Below are 21,448 nucleotides of genomic sequence, written 5' to 3' on the forward strand. Positions count from 1 at the left end.
GAAAAAATGTTGTCCGTGGGGAAAGCAAAACACGGTAAAGAAACGGGGTTCTTTTAAAAAAATCTCGTTTGAGAGCCTTATACGTCCCTACAAGGAAAATCATTTTCCGATAATATTTCCCTTAAATCCGTTTTTACCATTGCTGGTTTAAATCAGATCAATGGAGAGAAACTTGAAGCATTCGCCTTTTTTACACGGGTAGCGAGGAGGAACATGTCTACAATCATGTCTGTATTTTCCTACAAGGGAAATGGACTTATTGATTGATTGTCTTTAAAGTGTTCTGCTTTTTAGTCTGATACACTTGTTAGGAAAATACTATAAGGATTATTAAGCACCAGTTCTCCTTGAACTTCATTTCAATTGATAACCATTCATTCTTTCTCTATGTATTGCAAAATAGAAAAATAGCAAAAACCGGAATGAAAACTTCCATTCATTTGAGAGCTGACTGATTTGCTGAATATTTGCTTGTTTATTTTGAAAGGATAAGCTTGCCTTCCCATTCTAGGGCACACTGACACAGAAATAAATACATTAATCAGAAGTGAGTCATTTTACATGCATAAAATCTGTATAATTTATACCATCAAGTTAGACTGGGAGGAGGGGGAAGGCAGATGAAACGTAAGCGATTAGGTGACGCAACAGGATAATATATGGCGAATTCCCAAAGAAGACTCTCTTTTCTTAACTATGATAAACTAGAATCAAGTGCAAATATCATCAGGTCCTGTAAATCTGTCGCTCAAGAGACTTCAGAGGGGTTTCCTTCAACAGACTTTTTTTAAAAGCCCCCAAACTGTTTTATTAGAAATATTTGAGCACAGGCTTCACCGCAATCTGAGAAAGCTACATAACAGGCTAAGGTTTGAAGTAGATGCCTAATAAAAAGCTGAAACTGACTCGGCTTCCATTTGTTGAACCGTGGCTACCAAACAGAATATCATTTTTAAATCCAGCTATGCTTGTGGCTAGCATTGGGCCCGCTGCATAGTGTGTGATGAGAGAGAAAAGCAGGTACCCATTTTTTTTTAAAGGGACCAGTTTTCCCCAGCAGTTTCAAGAAAGAGGCAAAACTGACCAGGGCTCTTTGTACTCCGCTCTGGAAATTATAGCTTTAAAACTTTTCCCAAACTCCTTTGTTCAGATATCACTTCTGCCTCAATTGCTCTCAGGTTCACTTCCCCTGTTTACCTCAGAAAGTTCCTAGTAGCAGGAGAAACAGCCCTTTAACCAAACAGGACATTTCTCGCTCCCTCTCTGCATTCCCCCCCTAGAATATGGGCCCTGCCTACAAAGCCCTTTTCCGCTCTCTGAAAATAGCTGAGGATATTTTGCTTTCATTTTAGCTGAGCCAATCTTGACGTGGCCCACTGACCATTTTTAACACAAAATCAGCCCTTGTATTTTCTACGTGTACCAAAGGAAAAACCATCAGCCTGTGGGGGACTTAAACGCAGAGAGATTTTCCACTCCATGCATTTGATGAAGTGGGTTTTAGCCCAGGAAAGCTTATGCCCAAATAAATGTGTTAGTCTCCAAAGGTGCCACAAGGACTCCTCGTTGTTTTTGCTGCTACAGACTAACAGGGCGACCACCAGAGAAAAGAGGCGCTCTCCGTTCTGTGTAGCAGAGTAATATTTGCATTTCCCTTGTAACCCCCAGCCCCTTTATTGCTGAAGTCCTTTGAAGTAGGATGTCTTGAGGTACTTTTCCACTTTCCCTAACTCACCTTGTACAATTAAAATGGAAGACAACCATAAATTGTGCTAGAACCATTTTAATATAATTATACATATCTGCCAAATCCAGGGGAAAAAAGGTTTATGCATATATATCTTTTTTTTCTCAATTAACATCTGCAAGCATAAACGACAATGAATTTCTCCGTGTAAATTCATCCGGGTCAGAGCAATTGACCAAGGTCCTGTTTTATTTCTACTGCCGGCTTGGCCAGCAGTAAGTTACTACAGGTGAGTTTAGTGTCCTTGTGTGTTTTTCTTCTCTTTCATTCAGAGACAGTTTGTTGTAAAAAGTTTCAGTACAGTTCACCTGTGGTGAAAGGCGATCTTTTTAGTTATTTGTTGTTGTTTTTTTAAAAAAGATGATACTAGGTAACTCAGTTGCTCTGAATTTCACTTATAATTATAACCTATTTAAATCACAGCAGAACCCCTGCTGGGGAGGAGTTCACAATTGCATACAATACAGGAGATCACAGTTTTTGAAGTCTAGCACAGATTAAAAACCACAGATGTACCATTTATATAAGACACACACTGATTGTCTCTTAAAAACTACATATTGACTCCTTATGAACATTTGTTCTTCTTTTTATTTTAAATAAAATAGTGCAGCTAGGACAATCAGTCACACAACCCACACAACCCTGAACCAAGGTCTGTCAGTGCCAACTAGCAAGTTGGGCATGAAACAGTTGAATGAGCTTGAGAGAGAGAAAGAGAGCGAGAGATGCTGTCCATTCCAAAGATTTTTAACCAAGGGTTGGCTAGCACGCTGGAAACCTCTGCGTGAAGGATCTTTCCACACACACGCACACACACACAAAAGAAAGGAGAAGAAAATAAAAACACAACCAAACCTAGACTTTCTTTTTAAAACTGGCCCATAGGTGGAATGATCTGCCATTCCTTTCAAACAAAGAAACCCAACAGTTGGCTAAAACTATAAAGAACACAGGTAGGTCTGTCTGCTTCTGCTCAGTAGATGATCTGTCCTTTTAAGGCCTTCTTCCTTCATTTCTTCTTTATTCCTTTCCAGAGCTTTTGGGCAGGAGGTGAATCTAGGTATGATTACACCAACTGTCTCTTTTTTTTTTATTCTTTTTTTTTTCGTTTTTTTCTCTTTAATTTAACCAAGACCTGACTAAAACTGGAATGTTCAGCCCAGCATGTTTAATATTATTTATTTATTAGGAATATTCATTCTTATCACAAAGGGGTCCTACAGGCCTTCACAAAACCTGGAACTTCCACGACGATGTCTGGTCTTTATAATCCAAGCAGTCAGCATTGAAGTTTAGCTTCCAGGAGGCGGTTTGGTCCTTATAATCCAAGCAATCGGTGGTTGAGTTAAAGCCCAAGCTCGATGCTCCATAGCCCTGGGTGGAGAGGGAAGCTGGGGACTGGTTGAGGTGGCTGGTGACTGCATTGGTGCCCATAGGGCTGAGTGTGGCCCCTGGTCCAGGAAGCTGGTGGTGCATCGGGGTCAAATAAGATCCACAGTCCATCCCCCCGAAGTAGGAGGTTGAGCCAGCGTATCCTTGGCTGTAGCCTGAAGCCTGGGTGTAGGTCATGGGGTAGGATCGCTGCATGCAAGAAGAGGAGGTGGACAGGGGGTCTGAGAGGGGGGAGATGGAAGCCGGGCTCCAGATGGACACCGGGGCGCTGCTGCTGGAAATGGCCGGCACGGAGGTGCTGGAGGGCGGGGTGAACTGCCCGCTGGTGCCGCTCTCCGAACTCACTTCGCGGGCCGGGGAGCTCTTCTTCTTGGCCGGCCGCACTTTGCTCTGGCCGCCGTTCTGCTGCTGCTGCTGCTGCTGGCGGCACTTGGCCCGGCGGTTTTTGAACCACACCTGGGAGAGGAGGCGAGAGAGAAGCCGCGGGTTAGTGGCGCTAATGACGCTGGCCAGGGGCGAGTGGGGGGGCGCCAGGGGGTTATTCCAGCGGCGGCTGGGCTGAAAGGGGTCCCACGCGCGGGGATCGGGAGGCAGAAGAAGTAGAAATGAGCAAATCAAAGCGTTGAATAAGAGCTTGGGGTGGGGAGGGGGAAATAACCCTCTCGCTCTGCTCGGGCCCCCCAGGGCCGCCAGTTAATTGGAAACAAAGGCGCCTCACACCGGGTGCAAACAGGGAGACAAAGGGGGGGGGCGTGTTCGCAGGGGCGCTGCGTGTCCCCGGATTCTGCGCTCCCGGGATCCCGCCGGCGGCCCAGCTGCCCGGCCTCCCCGGTGGCGCGGCGCTGACCTGCAGAGCAGGGGTTTGATTTGGGGATTATTCGCGCCGCGGGGAACCCAGGCCCCCCGGGGGCTGCCGCCCACTGAGCCCAACACTCCACCGCCACTCGCGCCCTCTGGCCTCGGCCCTTCGCGCTCAGGGAGGCGCGGCCAGGCCCCCAGGCGCTGCTCGCTGCCAGTTAGGGGCTTGGCCCTGGTGGGCGGACAGTTTACTGGGGCAGGGGAGAGGACGAAGGAGAACCGGGGCCTTTCACACGATAGCGCGGCTGGGTTCGCAGATGGCACCTTCGCTGGCGCTAGTTGCGTCTGTTGCCCGAATAGACTGGATTGCGCCGGGCGTTGCAGAGGCCCAAGATCAGTTGTTGGCTATTTAAGGATGTGTTGCCCTTTACTGCAATGGGCCTTTGGGCCCTAGAGGTGCCCTGGGGCCAGTGACACGGGGACGGCAGCACAGACCCTTTCACTCGGGTTTAGGTCCCGAGCCTGCAGCGGATCGCTCCTGCACCGGTGGAGTCAGGGGCGAAACAGGAGCAGTGGGAGTGGGACCCTGGTAAGTTTCAAACACCCGGCTCTGCTGCTCGCCGATAAAAACCCTAAAACCAAGCTGGGGAGCGGCAGGGAGACGCGAGAAGACTGGGCTAATGAAACACCCTGAAAGTGGTTTGCACCAAACAAACGGTGGGAGCTCAGTCCTTAATCAGGCCAAAGGGACTTCCCTGGGATTTGTGCCTGAGTAAGGACGGCAACACTAGATCCCCCCCTCCCCCATTCTCTTCCCTAGCCATCACTCCAGGCCCTCAGTGAGTGTGAGCCCCAGCTTTCTGCTGCCCCTTGGCTCAGCTGGAGACACTGCTACAGTCCCCCCCCCCCACTGTAGCCTTCATCCACTGACGTCAAACCCCCTCTGGCTTTGAATGGGTGCAGGAGGGGTCCCTTGTCTGGAGTCTAACGGCCTCCCAGACACTTGCTCTCTAATTAGTTGGCGGGGCAGGCGGAGGAAAGACCTTGCAGCTGCCCCCGTTGCCTGTGGAGTCTCTGGAGCCTCCGGCAGTGGCTCTGGGAGCTGTTTCCAAGCGGCAGAGAGGCCCCGGCAGCAGAGGCTGGGCCTGGGTTTGAGTCTCTTCGTGACACCGCTCAGGCAGGGCGAAAAGGGGGAATCAGACTCCGCGCTAAAGCCACTGACCGGCGCTTGGCCGCAGTACGCGCCAGGCAGGTTTCCTCCCCGAGCTTCCAACGCACGTTCCCTGGGGCCTGCCCTGGTTCTCAGTGCAGTTCAGTGGGAGCAAAGATCGGGTCCCTTCGGCAGCTTCCAGGGGCGCAAGGGTTGGCTGGGCCTCTAGGGCGTTTGTTCCTCTGCAGCCAGCGGCAAAGGCACTGAACTCTCCCGGCCCAGCGGCGGCTCCTGGCCAGAAAACCTGCCTCTGGCCATTGCGATCCATGGGGCGGGCTGCGGGGGAGAGTCGGATTTGGATTCCAGGGGATGGAGGGCTGGGGGTGGGAGGCAGGACGGCCAGGGAGGCGCTTGAGGGAGGAAGGCGGCTGCTGATGGAGGGTGTCTTGGGGCGCCAGGCCCGGGAAGCTCCCAGCGCTGCGGGTGCCTGGCCAGGGTGAACGGGGGGAGCGGAGGGGGTGGGTCCCTACCTGCACCCTGGACTCGGGCAGGTTGATTTTCAGAGCTACTTCCTCGCGCATGAAGATGTCCGGGTAGCGGGTCTTGGCGAACAGCGCCTCCAGCACGTCCAGCTGCGCCCGGGTGAAGGTGGTGCGCTCCCGCCGCTGCTTCCGAGGGGTCGCTGCGAAGAGCAGCCGGAGGCCCTTAGTGGCAGCCCCTCAGCCCCGCTGGGCACCGCGCAGACCCCTCCCAGCGCCCCCCAGGGACAGCAACCCCCCCCCGCAGCAGCAGCGCCCCGAGCCCCTCATGGCAGGGACCCGCGCCCAGCCCCAAGCACCAGCTGGGAAAGTTAGCGCGGCGGGGGAAGGCGCAGGGGCGCATTTCCCAGGGACGGAGCCAGAGCGCCCCTGCCCCAAGCTACCCACCTCCCCCTTCCCAGCCCTCTCCGGGCAGGAGGCTGCCCTGACCCCGGCCCAGAGCCTCTGGCTGGGGCCATGGAGTGTCCCCACGGCCGGGGGCCGGGGCGAGCCCTGCTCTCCAGGGGCCGGAGTCAGTCCCCAGCGCAGTAAAGGGAGTCGGCAGCGGAGGCCGGGACGCGCCGCTTACCCGGGTATCCCACGGAAGGATGGAGCAAGTCCATGCCCGAGGTTGTCAGGCTCAGCCCGTTGACGGCGTAAGGTGGTTGCTTGAGATAAGACATCATGCTAAAGTTGTGCTGGGAGGGGGGTTGGCCCAAACTCCGGGGACGGGGGAAAGGCCCGGGAGGTCTCGCTTCCCCTGGGGCGCAGAGATTCGGGGTCCCGGAGGGCTGGCTGAAATCAGGGGGCTGCAAAGTGAAATTTAAAAAAAGGAGGGGTCGGTTAACCGAGCTGTCTGGAGTCGATCCTCTATCTCCGCTGGCTTGTCTGAGTGTGACTCTCCACAGGCTCTGAGACACCGAGCCCCCCAGCTGCACTTTGGGCCGGAGGATACTGACTAGATAAACGCATTTAAAAAAAAAAAGTGACACCCGGTCCAGTAATTACAACCCGCCTCGCAGGAGCACAACCCCGCCCCCCCCCCCCCCCGCCTTCAAATGCACACATTGTATTGCTACCTCGGGCATTTGCATAGGATTCGTCGGCTGGCACTAGCTAATTGTCTCAAACAAAACTTGATTGGGGCCATTTGCAGACACAAAGACCTCCCTGGCTAAATAAATAATGCTGATAACAAAGCCCATTGGCGAGAAACAAAGAAACAATTCAAGAAACCCATCTCTCCCTCGGTCTGGTGCAGGGCTTTTTAATTACCCCACATTCAACTGCTACGAACCCCAAAATGCTGGTGCATTTAAGATCTGAGATGCTACCTGGGAAAGAGGCAAACTTGTCTGTCCCACCACGATCATTCCACGTTTGAAGTGATTTCTGTCAGCCATTTTTCACCTAATTAGTACTTTGGGTAATTAGATTTAGAGGTAAGTAAGAGATTTATTAGGCTTTCAGAAACTCTTGCTTATGGCGCTAACGCTAAACAAACAAGCATTTAACTTGCAAACAGAAACCATCACCTGGCTAAACTTGCTTCCAAATTTCCCCTGGTAGTAAAAGAGTAACACTGAACAGCAGCAGCATTTTCTTTCCGTTGCAAGACTGTTTATAGGAAGCTGCACGTTCCCATGCAATCCACTCTTGCATTTGGCCTGTATGCAGCTTCGTGGGCTTAAGAAACAGAGAGGTGATGCTAGAAGTAGGGTCAGCCTTTAACTTTCCAGCCACAAAGTGCCTTTGGGTGTTGTGTCCCTAGCCCTTCTGACACCTATTTGGAATGGCAGCCGCTTTCCCCCAAAAAGCTATTTACTTTTTCACCCTGCTTCGGGATTGCAAAGTGTGACATTAACACATCCTGACAGATTAAACCAGCCGCATTTATTTAATAAAATCTTGTCCTGCTCTTGGACAGGGCTAAGGACTTTGCAACTTTGAGAAAGCTACATTTTTTCCCTCAAAATGGCGGACAAGGGGTAAGGGATTTCCAAGTGTACTAGTCTCTAGAAGATTTGGATAGCGATATTTAGCCTGGTTCCTGCACAACCAGCTATTTTAATGAACTCCTTAATAGGGGAGTTAATTTATTTTTCGCGTAACAAAAACATGTCTCCTTTAATTCAAAGTTAATGCGCGCGCGCGCACACACACACACACACACACAAAGTGAACGTTTGAGACATTTCAGGGTTTCCCCCCCATATTAAAAGGTAGATATTTCATTAAATAAATGCATCTCAGCCAAGTTATAAACAAAGCCACCTGTCTCTATTTCAGTCCCCATGTTACCGCAAACCCCAGGCTAAGGAAGGTTTTTAATTAGTATTTTACTTGTTTGGGTTTTTTTTTTACTTTCCTGAATTGCATGAATTAATTAATACATTCAGATACTTCTTATTGTATTTTCTCTTGAACCTAATTGTAAATAATTTGCAAATCCTTCTTCTATTAGGGAGAAAAATAGGATAAGAAGATATTTGTTTTCAAAAGAATATTGTGTGTGCATATTTGTGTGTGTGTGAGCGACAGACATATACATGTATAATATACACACATTGTTCATTCACGCATCTGCTTCCCAAAAATCCTAATGGAAGAATTTAAGTTTAAATTTTTAAAATTCTCAGAACAAAAAAAAATTCCCTCTTATTTGTATTGTTTTGATGTTTGCCCACATGCAACTTTTAGAGGGGCCATCCCCAGGCCCAGTTTCCTACTGAAATAGGATTAAAAGCTTCCATCATTGGTGTCAAACTTTTTTCAAGTGAATTCGTTTTAGCCTTTGGTGGGAAAGATTTTCTATCTTTTTTTTTTTTAAGTACAGAAAAACTGCCTCACTTTGAAAGTGGAGGGATACACTATAAACCCGAGGCGCTTACAAAACACACTTGCCTGCAAACCCGGAAATACAATGAAAACTTTGGTTTAAGGTCCTACCTGTTCACTAGCGAAGCCCCTTGCAGGCGGGTTGGCTGATCTGACCTGCTTCGTAGCAGGCTCGCAGTTTTATATCTAACGGCTATTCTGCGCAATCTGTCACCTTTTTCTCTCTCCCAAAGATCCAATCCACCAGTTGCTCTGCCCTCGCTCAATAATAATTACCCCGTCCAAGAATTAATTATAATAAATGTTTTCTTGATAAACTAACGAGATAATCCGAGTGGCACACGGTCCCTAATTACGGGCCGCCAGCCCCAGCTCTGCAGATCATGTGCGCTGATTAATTTTCTGCCTGATGGCAATGAAACAAAACGTATATAGACTGACACACTGTTTATCAAAACAAGAAGCCCGGTGTTTGGCAGGGAAAGTTTTAGGCCTCGGGGAATCCACTAGGCTTTGGCTGAACTTGAGGGGATCATTTAAAGGATGAAAACCGAGAGAACCTCCTTTTTTGTGCATAGTCACTTTCTGGTTTTTAATATTTTTTTTTGTGACAATCTCTCTCCCTCTCTTTTAACAGGAAGGGGAACTTTTTTGTATTCCAAAGTTAGCAGTGGGTTAAGAAGGCTGATCAAATTGTGCTCTTCATTCGACCTGACCAGGATAGCTAAAATCATCTCAAAACCTCAAAATTCTCCTTAAAAAAATAAAATACAAAGTTTTAAAAGCCCAGCCCTTCATTGCTATATAATAAAGCCACAGGCAGGGTTAAAACCAGAGATCAACCCAGGAACGGACTGACCAACCGTATTATATTAAACCCCTCTCCGCCAAAATCCTTCCAGGCTCACGCTTTTTAAAAACATTTGATTTGATTTGCACCTTAAACCCGCTTGGGTCGCCATGAATGTAAACACAAGTCGACCCAAATGCCTGACTAAGGAAGAGATTATCACTGGGGAGAAACTTGCACTGGGCTTCCCTTCTTCCATACAGGGGAACAAGTTTAAAGCGATGTATGTATATTAGCTCCAGTTTAGCGAATAAAGGTGCTTTCGAAGAAGGAAAGTGTCTGCCACCTAAACACGCCGGAGTCCTGTATATAAAGCAAACGGACCCTCTTTGAAAGCACCTTCCCAATGAAGCTGCGAACCATTCGTCTCCCTTTTAGAAATCGATCCAATTCCTGACATTCATTTAAACAGCAGATAGAAGCAGCTTCCCATTTATTTATTTATTCTCCCCACCCCAAGATGCTTTAAAGAGTCGCCCCCCCCTCCACTTTTTTTTTTCATCTAACCCTTTTCTTGTTGCCTCGAGTCCTTTCTGGTCAAAGCCATGTTTGCAAAATGACTTTTCCCTTTGCTTAGTCCATCGATCGGGAGTCTTAGACAGAAATCTGTTTATCAATAACCGCCGAGGCGAGGGGATTTAATTCCAATTATTTTTTTTTTATTTTAAAAGTCTATGTGCCGCCAGAGCGCGGCTCGAGTCAAGAGGATCAGGCCAATAACCACAACAATAAGGGTTATTTGCCCCCCCCCCCATGGAAAAGCTCGATCTTGTGGAGGAGAGTCCCACAGACAACAGCATCAAGGAAGGGAAGGGGGAAAGTCGAGGGGCTGTATCTACCCGCCTCCTCAATTAGCTGATCTGGTCCCTGCATTTTCATTCGGATGAAAGACTCGACCTTTCGGGGAAAGGGACATGAATTCAATTGGGGGCGAGCCAATTTCTAAACACGCTCCTCTCCCCGAACCCCGGGCAGCGAAAAGATGACCGGGCTAAATCAAAACAATGGGACACGTTTCCTTCCCGAAATGCTATCCAAGGAGAGTCCTGATGCTCTGGGTGACTGCCCGGTGCAAAGAGAAACCCGCCCTCACCCGTTCCCCCAAAAGCAAGCAGGCATTTTATTGTTAACTCTCCGGATAGAGCAGCTCAGGTTCACAGGCGAGATTCGGGGGGTACAGCAGAGTCAAATCTACATGCGCCGAAAAAAAAACCAATTCTTTAAAAAAAGCAAAACCCTTCTCACTTACCTGGAAGCGTCCGGGGAGGCGTGTGCCGGGGTCAGGGCAAAAAACGGAGCAAATGATCCTGGCCCAATTCAAACCCAAGAGTTCGCCTACAAAAGAAATCACAAAGCAGTGGGTTAGCAAGCTCGCATTCGGGCTCCACCTGGCCCAAGAAGTCAACGAAAAAGGGGCGAGCGAGGGCCCGGGGGGTGGATTCGCTACCTACAAAATCGACCGTTGCAGGATCTGGCCAAGCGATTTGCTTTTTAATACCAGTGGCGAGTGAGTTTGGAGCTGAGGTCTCTACCTCTCTCAGGGAGCTTTGCTGAGAAAGCGCCGCTCTGGCAACTTTTTGACGCAAACTCTCCAACCAATGGCAAGCGGAGAATGATTGACACATCTAAGCCAGGGGGGAAATAATAAAAACACACAACAGGGGGAGGAAAACAGGCCACTGCTGCACCGGGGGGACAATCGGGCGACGCAGAACAGCGACCAAAAATGACACCCGCATATACATAAAAGAAACGGTGCTCGCTGCAAAAATATACATTCCGGGCTGGGGCATATGAACTAATTGTACAATTAACCTGATGGACAGCAACGATCACGTTACCCTATTGCTGGGGAGAGGAGGAAGATAACACACACACACAACACACTCACTCACACACACACACACACACACACAAATGAGGATATTAAAATATAAGAGTAAACATTATGGGAAAGGGGGAAAAAGTGGGTAAACACAGGGGGATACAAAGCAAAAGCTGCCAAGAAGCTCTTGGATGAAAAGCAAATCGCCTGTCCAAGACGAAGAGGTCTCCAAGAAAGTGAAACTGAGCCAGAGAAAGCGCCGGCACAAACTATTTCAGGGGCTCCCCCCCACACCTGCCTTAGCACACCAGTGTTTAGCAGATCTGAGCTAGGACATGGGCAGACAGAAAACGGGCTCCCCCTGCCCCTCCGCTAGATTTCCAGTTTAGGATGCAATGCATTGCTGCAAGACTAGATCACCCGGGGGCATGGGATAGCCAGCGCAACGGAGCCCTCAGCCACCCCGGGGTGTGTGTGTATCAAACAGATCTGACCTAGGCAGGCAAACTGGGGAGAGCTGGGTTGAATTTACAGTCCCTGTAGGACAGGCAAATATTTTAATACAACTAAGGGGCATGCGGCAGGGGAGGGGGGTGTTGTACGGTTCCTAGCGGCGAGCGAAATCCGGAGCCATTCCGAAATGTCCGCGATCTCCTGGCAGCTACATGCCCGTTGCAGCGACTTCACGCCCAATCGGACGGCGATCGCTGCCTAACTTTTCCCCCACCGCGCGGAGCGCGGCCAAACCCACACGTTTAAACCAGGCTTTTTAAAAACCTCGCCGCCATCAGGGGACAGAAAGCAACCGCGAAAGCGGCGCCCCTGCCTCCCCCGGCACCTGGTGGTGGTGGGGAAATAACATAAACCCAGCTCGAGCCTTTGAATGTGGCAACCAGCGGTAATGAAGTTAGAGGAATGAATGGCTGGTTCCAGAGTAGCAGCCGTGTTAGTCTGTATCCGCAAAAAGAACCGGATACTTGTGGCACCTTGGGGACTTATTGCAGCATGAGCTTTCGCGCATCCGAAGAAGTGGGCTGTAGCTCACGCTGAAATAAATTTGCTAGTTTCTAAGGTGCCACAAGGACTCCTGTTCTTTTAGAGGAATTAATGCGTCTCTTTGCGGCGCTTTCTTAGGCTGCATGTGCGGACGTGGTTGTCCTTGGGACGGACAGCAATTAACGAATGATTTCACTGCAGCCGAGTCAGCAATTTGCAGCACAGCTTCTGGAGCTTTATTTTTTTTTGGGGGGGGGGGCTAAAGAAAAGAAAAAAACAAAGCAAAACAACAACAATCGCCCCTGCCCTTTGCTCTGCTTTTCTCCCCCTTCCAGGGCTGCTTTTCGGGAAGTTCTGCGGCCTGGGACGCAGCCGAGGGAACCCGGAACTGAAGTTGCAGCTGCTTGCTGGGGACCTAGCAGTGTCCAATTCCCTGCTTGCCCCAGAGAATCAAAGCATAGATCCACCATCCCTCTTTTCAGGAGCCCTGACACATTTATTTTGAAGGGGGGGGGTGAGTCCTGGCTCTTTGTAACCCCTCCCCCCAGTTACTAGATACAGATCTGGGCATACAATACTTAACTCTGAAATGCTGTAAATATCCCGGGGTAGGCACCGCCACCCCACCCCTCAGACTTTCATGTAACAGAGCAGCAATAATAAATATCGAAATTCACCCCCCCCACACACACATTCGTCCCCACACTATTTCACAACCTTGGAAGAAATCTAAAGATAATTCTTTCCCCTGTATCCTGGGGCAGAAGGAAATTTTTTTTCTGGGTCGAAATCAAGATTTAAAAAGGGGGAGGGCAGGAAAAGGGGAATGGGGTACGTAAGTGGGGGCCTTGGAGATGCAGTTAAATGAAATACGGCGCCCCAGAAACGAGTTACAAGCTGGGATGGAAGCTCTGGAACTACGTTATAGTCCAAGCCCCAGGGCTTGTAGTAAATATCCGACCTAGCAAAAAGCTCCTGAAACTGACCATGCTTAGATCTTGTGTGGATGAGGGAGCTCCCATTCCCGTAGCCAGGGGACTGCATGAGACGAGCTCTCAGTCCTTTCCTGTGCCCTCTAGTCTAATAACTTTGGAATAATCGCGCGGCCAATAAAAGTGGCAGAAATGGACGGTGTTACTTAAATAAACAAGGGTCTCTTTAAAATTCTCATCCACTTCAGATGTCTAAAGTAAGATTGTGATGATTTTGTCACGGTTTGGTAAATTTACCCCTTTAAGAGGCTTTCATAAATCCCAGAACACACCTTCAGCCAGATTTGAATATAGATTTAGGTTTTAAAACCCAGAAGCTGGGAACAGCGCTTTATCAAAGAGAATTTCCCTTTAGCTTAGCAATGTGCTGGAATGGCTCTTGCAAAGATTGGATCTGAAAGGGGGAAAAAAAGGGGGAACCTTCTTTCTGGAGGAATTCTGCACCGACTTTGCAGCAGCTCCTGGCTTCAGTTTTCCTGCAGCTAACGGGAAAGTTGCAAAAACTGGTTCTCCATCTGTAAGAACTTGCGGTTTCATTATCTTTTTTTTTAAACTTTCCAATCTGTTCTTTTCAATTTGGAAACCATTTCAGACCAGGGGCCGACCCAGAACCCCAGTCTAGCTCGGGATAAATTGATAGTCAGTGGACGCTGCGTGTCGAACTATAAGAACTTTTGTCCTCTGAGAACCAAAAATCTACTTCTGGGATGAAAAGCGCCCTCACTCCTGATTTTCAGTAAGTTCTTCGACTTCCAATACCAATTGCGTTATATGGCCATTCATTTCCTCTCTCTCTGCATAGATGTATCAGCCATTCTCTCTCTTTCGCTCTCTACGTATTTATTTCTGATTCCTTTGGCATTATTTTGCAAATCCTACTCAGCTGTCTGTTTTGCAAGCGTTTATTGCTGTTTGTATTTATTTCCCCGCCGGCGGATAGCGCTGAACTGCTCGGTTTGTGTATGATGACAAAAAGAACGAGTTTATTATCGGAGGCTGAAGCAAGCCCCCTTAAAACGCACCGATTTATGATTTGCCACCTTTCTATCGCTGGTCGGATCCGGGGAGCAATGCATGCCACTCACTTCGCTTCTCCCTCAGCGGATTTGTGTCTAGCTAAAATAGTCCGCACTTCCTTCGCAGTTTATCTGCAATTCAGCTGCGGTTTCCAACACTTCTCCTGACCCCCCTAAAAACTTATTTTTCTTGGGGGGGAGGGGTGATGTGATTTAAACAGCCATTCACAAATACCAAGGGCCACTTTTCGGAAATGTTACCATGGTCAAAAGAGCTCCCTTTTCATTTGGTCTCAGAGCTCCAGACACTCCTTTGGGGTTTTTTATTAGTCTCCATCTCAGCCTCGATTAAACCAACTTTCATAATTTGTATGAGGGGGAGGGGAAGAGATGGGGGAAGAAATCTGGCATTTTGGAAGCTGCCAATTTTACAACCATCTATTTCCTAAACGTGATCCAGTGAGCGGGAGGGAGAGAAGAGGGAACTACACCCGAGGAAGGGCTGAACATGAACCCTTGCCCAAGCTAGAAAAGTCTCCCTGAAACCAAGAAATAAATTCGCAGCGCGAATGTGAACGTAACAAAAAGAAGATCTCGTGTGTTCCCGGAGAGAGCTGGCTGGGGTTGTGCCGGATGAGTGTCTTTGGGCCAAGAGGCGAAAAGAGAGATGGGTGTGGGTCGGGTGCGGGCTAGTGTGGAAATGTTCTGTGTAGCTCCGGGGGACGCGTGGGAGCCGGCGGGTGAGGGGTGTGTGTGTGTGTGTGTGTTCGTGTTCACTTGCGTTAACTATCAGTTCCCGTCATTTTCCTCTCCTAGCCTGAGTTGCCTGGATGAGCAGCTCTGTGTAGCAATCAGGTTCCAGCTTGCCGTCCTGAGGTTAAAATCACGAGTAACTAGCGGGCTGGCAAACTTCAGAGCCGGCTTGGAGGGGAGGGAAACCGGGGGTTGTAAGAAAGAAGAAAATAAACCCTCAGCGAAGCTTGAAACGAGTGTTCCCTTCCTAACCTTTTACAGGCTTTATTCCCCGCACATGGGAAAACAAAACAAAACAACTTTTTTTTTAGTGAGACCCGCGAATAACTTTTCCTTTCCTTTGGTTTCCTTTGGACTTTTCATCAGAGCCCATCAGTTGCAGCCACCTATATAAGAATCGATATAAAGTAAATCCGTGGAGCTGGAATAAGGTTTTAATCGAAAATCTTCTTTGCCATTCTGTGCAGATCTTCTTTAGCCGCTGGCTGGTGGAGAAACAAATGTTCATTTACACCCTCTCCCCGCCCCCGCACACACACACAATGCAGAAAACTTGCAAAAGATCAGAAACCAATTGTTGTTACCCTGTGACTAAGAAATGAACCCTCGTGTTATCTTCTTTCTGTCTCCCACTTCCATCTATCGCTTGATGGGTTTTGTACATTCATCTCTGAACAGACCCTAGTTTTAAATGGCACGTTGGAAATATGATTTTACCTGCAAAAGGAAGGGGCGGATTTGTGTGTGTTGTTAGCAAAGATCAAAACGAATATAACAGGGTCAGGAAATCTAGTAAACGAAATCCTTTTAATTTGCTAAAGATTCAGGAAGGACCATCCCACTTTTTAAACCCGTTCTGTGTTTGTTTGGGTTAACTGATGTACAATTTAACTCGCTTCTTTCAGTTCAGGAAATATTTCTTTTCGACTGTCCAAAAAACAGTGTTTAGTCCTCCCAAAATAGCGCTGGGGATTCTGCTCCGAGGGGACGGGGGAAACCAGCGTTTTAAACAATCCCACCAGCTTCAAGTTGTTTTGTTATTTGAAATTCCTTGTCAGTCCGGTCCGGCTCCCCTGCCTGATTAAACGGTGCGATTTGTCCCCCAAAAGCTGCACATTATCTCCAAGGGCAAGTCCATTTGCAAGCCTCCGCCTCGGGTTTAATGGAAGCGAACTGGCCCGAGTAAAAAGTTTACCCGCGTAATTGCAGCTAAGAGTCGACTACGGTTGGTTTAATCATTATTTTCTATCGGATAAGTGCGTTTTAAAGAATGGACTCGGCTTTTTAAAATGTTTTTTAATCTGAAGGAAGCGAGCCTGCCTGGCCATATTTGAACCCCAAGCTGGCGTCTTAGCGCTATAAAATTTCAATTTATTTAAAAGCCTGGCATTTAACAAACGCCACGGCCACATTCAGTTTAGGCAGCTTTCCTCCCCCCCGCCCCCGGTTGTACTTTCTCCGTAATCATGTCTAATGAAAAAGTGGGATTTCCCCATTATTTAGAGAGAAAAATAAAGTGAAAATATAATGCATCTTCATTAGGAAAATTGACTGCTGTGCTCAAGACAGTTCTTAATTGAAAAGGGAACCTATTTTACTGGTGTGGGCGAGGAGAAGATTACACACTTTATCCAAACACAAAGACAATTAATAATGAGGAGCAGCCTGCTGCCATTAACTCTAATGCAGTTGCATCAATGTCAGGGGAAGTGCCCGTACCTGAGACGTACGGTGAAATGCACCCCCGGTCCACTCGCCTGGCGTTAATTTCCCCCTGTAACCGTGGGCGGGGGGAAGGCCCGGCCACGTTAGTTTAGGTCCAGTGAATAACTGATAAAGAGCAGAAACGAGGCCCTGATGCCACCGATTTCGGGTTCGTTTTTTAATGGCCGTATAAAGCAGCCCGTTGTCCACATCCAGCTCGTCCCCTTGCGCATTTTAAAGGGGGCTTTAATTGAGGGACCTGCCTCATTCAGGCCAGAACAATGCAGAGCCGGGTTAGCGTTTAACCGGCCGGTCGCAAACGAATCTGTGTCCCAAAGCCCCAGATAAATCGTTTCTCCCGTCCCCGGCTAAAGATGATCTTTCATCTAATCTAAACCACGCCGGAGTTTAATGCATTTGTTTGGGTTTTTTTTAAATCAACTTTCATTCCAGGGTTTTGCTGAAGCTACATTAATGCAGATCTTAGGGTTTGTTTGTTTGTTTGTTTTGTTTTTCCAAACCCAGCTTTTCTTTTCGGGTCAAAAGAGCGGTGACTCCAGTGCGAAATGTCTGGCTAGAGAGAGAGAGATTGAAAGATACATTGAGAGGAGCTGGCTTTCCCTAAATGAAACAGAGTCGAGATCAATACAGCTCCAAGTCCCTCCTTTGGCAGCGAAGCTGATTTATGAATTAAAAAATAAAAGACATAAGCCAGCAGGTGTCAGTTCCCCTCCCCCACAACACACCCGCCGAGGTACCACAAACACACTTTTTAGGGCTGAATTTCGAGCGTCTCTCCTACATTTTAACTATTCCCTTCCCGACACGACCCCTCCTCACTGAAGCCGATTTGCACAGAAGTTTTCTGCAGGTCTCTGTAACGGTCAAGACAAAAGCTGGGGTGGGGGTGGAGGGGGAGACACAGCCTGTCTCTGGCTATGGAAACCGATTTCATTTCACTGCTGCTACGGCGTTTAGCTCGTCAGTTCTTCCTGCTTCTTTGTCAGTGGCACCGAGCGGAGTCAGGTTTAAACAGTGTGTCTGGCCGACGGGCCCGTGACCAGGTCCAGACCGGCTCCGCACCACACGTGCCCTGCCCAGGTGCCCACCGAGCTCGGGGCAGTGGGGGTGAGTGGTAAGATAAGGGCAAAGCTTTGGCCGAGATTTTTGTAGCCCATGATCCAGTCCCGTCTCCCCAATGGCCGTGGTCCCCCCCCACCTGCCAGTATTATCGCAGGCGGGTCCTTTAACCCGACAGGTGGGGTCACCCCTGACCCTTCTCCCTTCTGCCCCCCCCCCCCGCCTCCCCATTGCAGGGGCTGCTGGTGGCGATCACTGGCTGCAAAGCTGGGGAAGGAGGTTTCCACCCGGGCCTGTTGGATGATCTACACGTCTCCCCCCCTACCCCTTGCAGCAATCAATCGCTGGCCCTAATTTGCAGGGGATTGGGGAGAGGGAAGAGAGGAGCTGCTCTTTGCAATCCCCAAGGGGCTGGGACATGGGCCAGGATTGCAGCTCCCCGAATAGGATTCACCCCCCAAAATAACCCTGGGAGCTTTAGCCCCCGCGCTCACCGGCTTTGGGGGGGGGGCTCCCCCTGCGGGGCTGGGTGCGGAGCGGGGCCCGGCTCTGCCAGCCCCTCGGCTCAGGGCTCTGGGCCCGGACCCCGAGCCCCGGCCCACGCTGCTGGCAGCGCCCGGCCCTTCCCCGACCTCATTCCAGCTCCCCCGGAGCTGTTCTCCTCCCCCGGGCCTGTGCCCAGCCTGCGGGCAGCCAGCTGCAGTTTCAGCCCGCCTGGCGAGCCCCGGCCAGGGACAGCTGCCAGGCCGGCTCCCGCCCCGGCCCGCTGGCTGCTTGGCCCGAGGAGAGAGGGGAAGGGACCAGCCAGCGCCTGGACAGCTCCCGCCATCGGACAGACAGACACAGAGTGCCCCACCAGCTCCTGTCCACAGACAGACAGACAGATACTGAGTGCCCCACCAGCTCCTGTCCACAGACAGACAGACAGATACTGAGTGCCCCACCAGCTCCTGTCCTCAGACAGACAGACAGATACTGAGTGCCCGGCCAGCTCCTGTCCTCAGACAGACAGACAGATACTGAGTGCCCCGCCAGCTCCTGTCCTCAGACAGACAGACAGATACTGAGTGCCCGGCCAGCTCCCCTCCTCAGACAGACAGACAGATACTGAGTGCCCCGCCAGCTCCTGTCCTCAGACAGACAGACAGATACTGAGTGCCCCGCCAGCTCCCCTCCTCAGACAGACAGACACAGAGTGCCCCACCAGCTCCTGTCCACAGACAGACAGACAGATACTGAGTGCCCCACCAGCTCCTGTCCACAGACAGACAGACAGATACTGAGTGCCCGGCCAGCTCCTGTCCTCAGACAGACAGACAGATACTGAGTGCCCGGCCAGCTCCCCTCCTCAGACAGACAGACAGATACTGAGTGCCAGGCCAGCTCCTGTCCTCAGACAGACACACAGACACAGAGTGCCCCACCAGCTCCTGTCCTCAGACAGACAGACAGATACTGAGTGCCCCGCCAGCTCCTGTCCTCAGACAGACACACAGACACAGAGTTCCCCACCAGCTCCTGTCCTCGGACAGACAGACACAGAGTGCCCCACCAGCTCCTGTCCTCGGACAGACAGACACAGAGTGCCCCACCAGCTCCTCTCCTCGGACAGACAGAGAGACACAGAGTGCCCCAGCAGCTCCTGTCCTCAGACAGACAGACAGATACTGAGTGCCCCGCCAGCTCCTGTCCTCAGACAGACACACAGACACAGAGTTCCCCACCAGCTCCTGTCCTCGGACAGACAGACACAGAGTGCCCCACCAGCTCCTGTCCTCAGACAGACAGACACAGAGTGCCCCACCAGCTCCTGTCCTCGGACAGACAGACAGACACAGAGTGCCCCACCAGCTCCTGTCCTCGGACAGACAGACAGACACAGAGTGCCCCACCAGCTCCTCTCCTCAGACAGACAGACACAGAGTGCCCCACCAGCTCCTCTCCTCAGACAGACAGTCACAGAGTGCCCCACCAGCTCCTGTCCTCGGACAGACAGACAGACAGACAGACACAGAGTGCCCCACCAGCTCCTCTCCTCAGACAGACAGACACAGAGTGCCCCACCAGCTCCTGTCCTCAGACAGAGACCAGCCAGCTCCTGCCCTCAGACAGACAGACAGATGGACAGACAGTGCCCAGCCAGCTCCCACCCTCAGACAAGTAAGTGGCCAGCCAGCTGCTGATCTCAGACAGACAGGAAAGTTCCAAGCCAGCGCCTGCTGCCCTCAGACAGACACGTACGTGCCCAGCTAGCTCCCTCAAGTTTACAGACAGGCAGAGAAGTTCCTTCCACAGGGAATCATGTCCCCCCATTTCTCTCCCAGAGACAGACAGGGATGTGACCCTCTAATGCTCTTTCCCAGATAGACAGAAGAGTGTTCCCCGCCCTCCAATGGACAGACAGAACAAAATGGGGTTGAACCTGCCTGCGCCTTGAGATGCTCACACAATAGGAATGTTAAATAATGATAAAGTGCCAGCTGGTTCTCTGCCCCAGATGGACAGACAGACAAGCTCTGGCCTGTTGGCTTGCAGGTTTTTCCTCCCTCTTCACTCTCCTGCAGCATATTCCTACCCAAAGCACCTTGTTTCCTTCAGATCCCTTTCCCTGCCCATCACTGGCACACTCCTCATTCCCCAGCTGATCTGCCCTGTAATCAATGCCTATGGAATTCAAGTATGGGAGAGTGTACCTCCCTGCTAAAGCCAGAGGGACGACTTCCCCTCCTCTCCCTCACCTCAGCTTGGGGGAGTGCTGCTCCTGCTCTTCCTTGGCTGGTGAGGTGAGGCTTTACCACCAGGCAGCACAATTTGAAGTGGGAGCCATTGTGCAGTTGAAGAGTTTCTGGGGTGTCCAGCTCTCTGCCAGTAGGGAGAGAGAGATCCTTGCTAGGAGTCCCCTGTCTATGGGCTCTTCTCTAAAGGAGGGTCTGGATTTCATGAAAAATCACTATCTCCTGAAATGTCCTGACACCTAAAATTGCAGGAAATTGCACCAGGCATTTCAAACTTTCTCTGAAAGGCTCCTCGCATTTCTACTGTTAGCTGGTTTTATATCAAGAGCCTAGGATGAATTTCAGCATTATCAATAGACACTGGGAAGAAGCTTGTCTTGTTCCCATTTTCTTTTCTTGGCTGTGTCCTGTCACCACAAGACAATGCAGTCCCCACATAAGGTGGAGGGCTTTAACCACTGCCACTCACTCCTGGCTCTATCGCTTGGTGCAAGACAGAACCCTCTGAAAAGATTTCTCCTTCCAGAGCGGAAATACAGTTGTCCTTATGTAGCAGAAAATTCCAAACACCTCTGTTCCTCTAACACTTCGCCGTGACCATTTCTTGGTGCCCGTGGCCAAGATTTTCTAAAGTGACTTGTGATTTTGGCTGCCTCAGGAGATGGGCACCCCACCTGAGATGACATAAAGAGGCCTACATTTCAGAAATTGCAGAGAACCCAACTTCTGAAATTCAGGCCCCTTTGAGGTTTCTCAATCTGAGCACCCAAAACCCAGTTCCCAATATCACTAGTTACTTTCGACAACCTTGGCCATATGCGACTGTCCCCATAAAGCTTTTCAGTGTCCCAGGCTGAGTGGATGGGGCAGAACAATAATATATCCTCTGGGATTCTCAATTCTTGGCTTCTCACAATGTCTCAACTTGTCTGTGTCATGCATCTTTCCCTCTTACTGCTTTAGAGAAAGAAGAAATGTGAAATGTAATATGCCCTGACACCACCTGTCAGTACCATCACTTTGGTAAAACACATAGGAAAGCAGAAACTGT

The 21,448-nt window shown here is 50.0% G+C and overlaps 1 protein-coding gene across 4 annotated transcripts; it reads right to left on the bottom strand.

Annotated features, from left to right (window-relative positions):
• Positions 1–1,765: 1,765 nt before the first annotated feature.
• Positions 1,766–10,837, bottom strand: OTX2 (orthodenticle homeobox 2). Of its 4 annotated transcripts, none has more exons than XM_039533440.1 (5): positions 10,748–10,837; positions 10,546–10,631; positions 6,198–6,417; positions 5,621–5,772; positions 1,766–3,598 (listed from the first exon to the last, which is right to left on the bottom strand). In XM_039533440.1, the coding sequence occupies exons 3-5, from the start codon at positions 6,292–6,294 to the stop codon at positions 2,978–2,980; spliced, it is 870 nt and encodes a 289-aa protein (XP_039389374.1). In that variant the 5' UTR covers positions 6,295–6,417; positions 10,546–10,631; positions 10,748–10,837; the 3' UTR covers positions 1,766–2,977. The 4 variants fall into 4 exon arrangements, with proteins under 4 accessions (XP_039389374.1, XP_039389372.1, XP_039389373.1 ...); XM_039533438.1 differs by lacking the exons at positions 10,546–10,631; positions 10,748–10,837 and adding exons at positions 6,943–7,028; positions 8,558–8,593; XM_039533439.1 differs by lacking the exons at positions 10,546–10,631; positions 10,748–10,837 and adding an exon at positions 8,558–8,685.
• Between the last annotated feature and the right edge of the window lie 10,611 nt (positions 10,838–21,448).

This window comes from Mauremys reevesii, linkage group 4 (genome assembly GCF_016161935.1).
Source record: "Mauremys reevesii isolate NIE-2019 linkage group 4, ASM1616193v1, whole genome shotgun sequence".
In the NCBI taxonomy this organism is placed as follows: Eukaryota; Metazoa; Chordata; order Testudines; family Geoemydidae; genus Mauremys; species Mauremys reevesii.